Genomic DNA, 4,528 nt, shown 5'->3' on the forward strand with positions numbered 1-4,528 from the left:
TGCATATGAAGCATATGTGCATATGTGCATATGAAGCATATGTGCATATGTGCATATGTGCAGAGGTGCATATGTGCATATGTGCATATGTGCATATGTGCATATGTGCATATGTGCATATGAAGCATATGTGCATATGAAGCATATGAAGCATATGAAGCACGCGTCTTCGGCTTGCGTCTTGGGTGGCCGCATATGTCACTGGCGCGCCTCTACACACGTCATCATATGCTTGCACGTCGAATGTGGCATATGCTTGCAGGTTGCAGATCGCATATGCTTGCAGGTCGCATATGCTTGCAGATCGTATATGCTTGCAGATCACATATGATTGCACATCGCATGTGGCATATGCTTGCATATGAAGCATTTGTGCATATGAAACACATGTGCATATGTGCATATGTGCATATGAAGCATATGTGCATATGTGCATATGTGCATATGAAGCATATGTGCATATGTGCATATGTGCATATGTGCATATGAAGCATATGTGCATATGAAGCATATGTGCATATGTGCATATGAAGCATATGAAGCATATGAAGCACACGAAGAAAAAAAAAAGAAAAAAAAAGCGCGCAAAAAAAAAAAGATGTGCGCGCGAGGGGAATCGAACCTGCGCGGGTGGACAGATGGACAGACGGACGGACGGACGGACGCCGACTCGGCCTAAGGCCTCCGCTCCAAAAGTCGCTACGGCTATTGAACCTGCGCGGGGTGGACAGATGGACAGACGGACTAGAGCGCGCTGTTCGCGCGAGTGGGCCGTAGCTCCGTAGCATAGCGTAGCATAGCTTAGCATAGCTTAGCATAGCATAGCGTAGCATAGCATAGCGTAGCATAGCACATAGCTATGATCGCATAGGCTTCCATATCGCATATGCTTGCACATCGAATGTGGTATATGCTTGCAGATTGCATATGCTTGCAGATCGCATATGCTTGCAGATCGCATATGTTTGCACATCGAATGTGGCATGTGCTTGCAGATCGCATCTGGCATATGCTTGCAGATCGCATATGCTTGCAGATCGCATATGCTTGCACATCGAATGTGGCATATGCTTGCAGATCGCAGATGCTTGCAGATCGCATATGCTTGTAGATCACATATGATTGCACATCGCATGTGGCATATGCTTGCATATGAAGCATTTGTGCATATGAAACACATGTGCATATGTGCATATGAAGCATATGTGCATATGTGCATATGTGCATATGTGCATATGTGCATATGTGCATATGTGCATATGTGCATCTGAAGCATATGTGCATATGTGCATATGTGCATATGAAGCATATGAAGCATATGAAGCATATGAAGCTGCACATCGCATGTGGCATATGCTTGCATATGAAGCATTTGTGCATATGAAACACATGTGCGCATGTGCATATGAAGCATAGGTGCATATGTGCATATGTGCATATGTGCATATGAAGCGTGTATTAAGCGGGTACGGCATTACTGTAATGTAACAGAAGACTGCATCTGCTTGCAGATTGCATATGCTTGCAGATCGCATAGGCTTGTATATCGCATATGATTGCACCTGGAATGTGGCATATGCTTGCAGATTGCATATGCTTGCAGATCGCATATGCTTGCACATCGAATGTGGCATATGCTTGCAGATCGCATCTGGCATATGCTTGCAGATCGCATATGATTGCACATCGAATGTGGCATATGCTTGCAGATCGCATATGATTGCACATCGCATATGCTTGCAGATCACATATGATTGCACATCGCATGTGGCATATGCTTGCATATGAAGCATTCGTGTATATGAAACACATGTGCATATGTGCATATGAAGCATACGTGCAAATGTGCATATGTGCATATGTGCATCTGAAGCATATGTGCATATGTGCATATGAAGCATATGAAGCATATGAAGCTGCACATCGCATGTGGCATATGCTTGCATATGAAGCATTTGCGCGCATGTGCATATGAAGCATGGGTGCATATGTGCATATGTGCATATGAAGCGTGTATTAAGCGGGTACGGCATTACTGTAATGTAACAGAAAACTGCATCTGCTTGCAGATTGCATATGCTTGCAGATCGCAGTTTGCGATCTGCTATCGCTGCACATCGCACATCGCATAATATGCATATGTGCATATCAAGCATATGAAGTATATGCTTGTGCGTGTGCGTGCACGATGCGTGTGCACGTATCGTGAAGTGCGTGTGTTGAAGTTGGAACGTCGAAGTTTGCGATCTGCTATCGCTGCATATCGCATATCGCATAAGATGCATACGTGCATATGAAGCATACATATGAAGCATATGAAGCATATGAAGCATATGAAGCATATGAAGCATATGAAGCATACGAAGCATACGCTATGCTATGCTACGGCATATGCTTGCAGGTCGCATCTGGCATGTGCTTGCAGATCCCATATGCTTGCAGATCGCATATGCTTGCAGATCGTATATGCTTGCAGATCACATATGATTGCACATCGCATGTGGCATATGCTTGCATATGAAGCATTTGCGCATATGAAACACATGTGCATATGTGCATATGAAGCATATGAAGCATATGTGCATATGTGCATATGTGCATATGTCCATATGAAGCATACGAAGGAAAAAAAAAGAAAAAAAAGCGCGCATAAAAAAGACGCGCGCGCGCTGGGGGTTGAACCGGCGACGTGGTGGACAGAGAGACGGACGGACGGACGGAGGGACGGAGAGACGGACGCCGGATTGGCCTAAGGCCTCCGCTAGACAACTACGTAGTCGCTACGGCTACATAGCGTAGCATAGCGTAGCATAGCATAGCATAGCGTAGCATAGCATAGCATAGCAGTTAGCTATGATCGCATAGGCTTGCATATCGCATATGCTTGCACATCGAATGTGGTATATGCTTGCAGATTGCATATGCTTGCAGATCGCATATGCTTGCAGATCGCATATGTTTGCACATCGAATGTGGCATGTGCTTGCAGATCGCATCTGGCATATGCTTGCAGATCGCATATGCTTGCAGATCGCATATGCTTGCACATCGAATGTGGCATATGCTTGCAGATCGCATATGATTGCAGATCGCATATGCTTGCAGATCACATATGATTGCACATCGCATGTGGCATATGCTTGCATATGAAGCATTTGTGCATATGAAACACACATGTGCATATGTGCATATGTGCATATGTGCATATGTGCATATGTGCATATGTGCATATGAAGCAGATGTGCATATGTGCATATCTGAGCCATGTGAGCTGAATTGCACGCTGAATTGCACGCTAAATTGCGCGTTGCACGGCGCTGTCGCAAGCGCGTACGGCATAGCATAGCGCGTACGGCATAGCGTAGCATAGCATAGCGCGTACGGCATAGCGTAGCATAGCATAGCGCGTACGGCATATCACAGCATAGCATAGATCGTATATGCTTGCAGATTGCATAGGCTTGCATATCTCATATGCTTGCACATCGAATGTGGCATATGCTTGCAGATCGCACCTGGCATATGCTTGCAGATTGCATATGCTTGCAGATCGCATATGCTTGCAGATCGCATATGCTTGCAGATCGCATATGCTTGCACATCGAATGTGGCATATGCTTGCATATCGCATCTGACATATGCTTGCAGATCGCATATGCTTGCAGATCGCATATGCTTGCAGATCGCATATGCTTGCAGATCGCATATGCTTGCAGATCGCATATGCTTGCAGATCGCATATGCTTGCAGATGGTATATGCTTGCAGATCACATATGATTGCAGATCACATATGATTGCAGATCACATGTGGCATATGCTTGCATATGAAGCATTTGTGCATATGAAACACACATGTGCATATGTGCATATGAAGCATATGTGCATATGTGCATATGTGCAGATGTGCAGATGTGCAGATGTGCATATCTGAGCCATGTGGGCTGAATTGCACGCTAAATTGCGCGTTGCACGGCGCTGTCGCAAGCGCGTACGGCATATCATAGCGCGTACGGCATAGCGTAGCATAGCATAGCGCGTACGGCATATCACAGCATAGCATAGATCGTATATGTTTGCAGATCGCATAGGCTTGCATATCTCATATGCTTGCACATCGAATGTGACATATGCTTGCAGATCGCATCTGGCATATGCTTGCAGATTGCATATGCTTGCAGATCGCATATGCTTGCAGATCGCATATGCTTGCACATGGAATGTAGCATATGCTTGCAGATCGCACCTGGCATATGCTTGCAGATCGCATATGCTTGCAGATCGCATATGCTTGCAGATCGTATATGATTGCAGATCACATATGATTGCACATCGCATGTGGCACATGCTTGCATATGAAGCATTTGTGCATATGAAACACATGTGCATATGTGCATATGAAGCATATGTGCATATGTGCATATGTGCATATGTGCATATGAAGCAGATGTGCATATGTGCATATCTGAGCCATGTGGGCTGAATTGCACGCTGAATTGCACGCTAAATTGCGCGTTGCACGGCGCTGTC

At 45.1% G+C, this 4,528-nt stretch overlaps 1 protein-coding gene across 1 annotated transcript; it reads right to left on the minus strand.

Moving 5' to 3' along the window:
- Window positions 1–811: 811 nt before the first annotated feature.
- On the minus strand, window positions 812–4,353 carry VOLCADRAFT_62293 (uncharacterized protein; the record flags this gene model as incomplete). Its single annotated transcript, XM_002952261.1, has 3 exons — window positions 812–1,046; window positions 2,891–3,040; window positions 4,115–4,353. The coding sequence occupies 3 exons, from the start codon at window positions 4,351–4,353 to the stop codon at window positions 812–814; spliced, it is 624 nt and encodes a 207-aa protein (XP_002952307.1).
- Window positions 4,354–4,528: the final 175 nt, after the last annotated feature.

Source organism: Volvox carteri (assembly GCF_000143455.1).
Source record: "Volvox carteri f. nagariensis unplaced genomic scaffold VOLCAscaffold_28, whole genome shotgun sequence".
NCBI lineage: Eukaryota > Viridiplantae > Chlorophyta > Chlorophyceae > Chlamydomonadales > Volvocaceae > Volvox > Volvox carteri.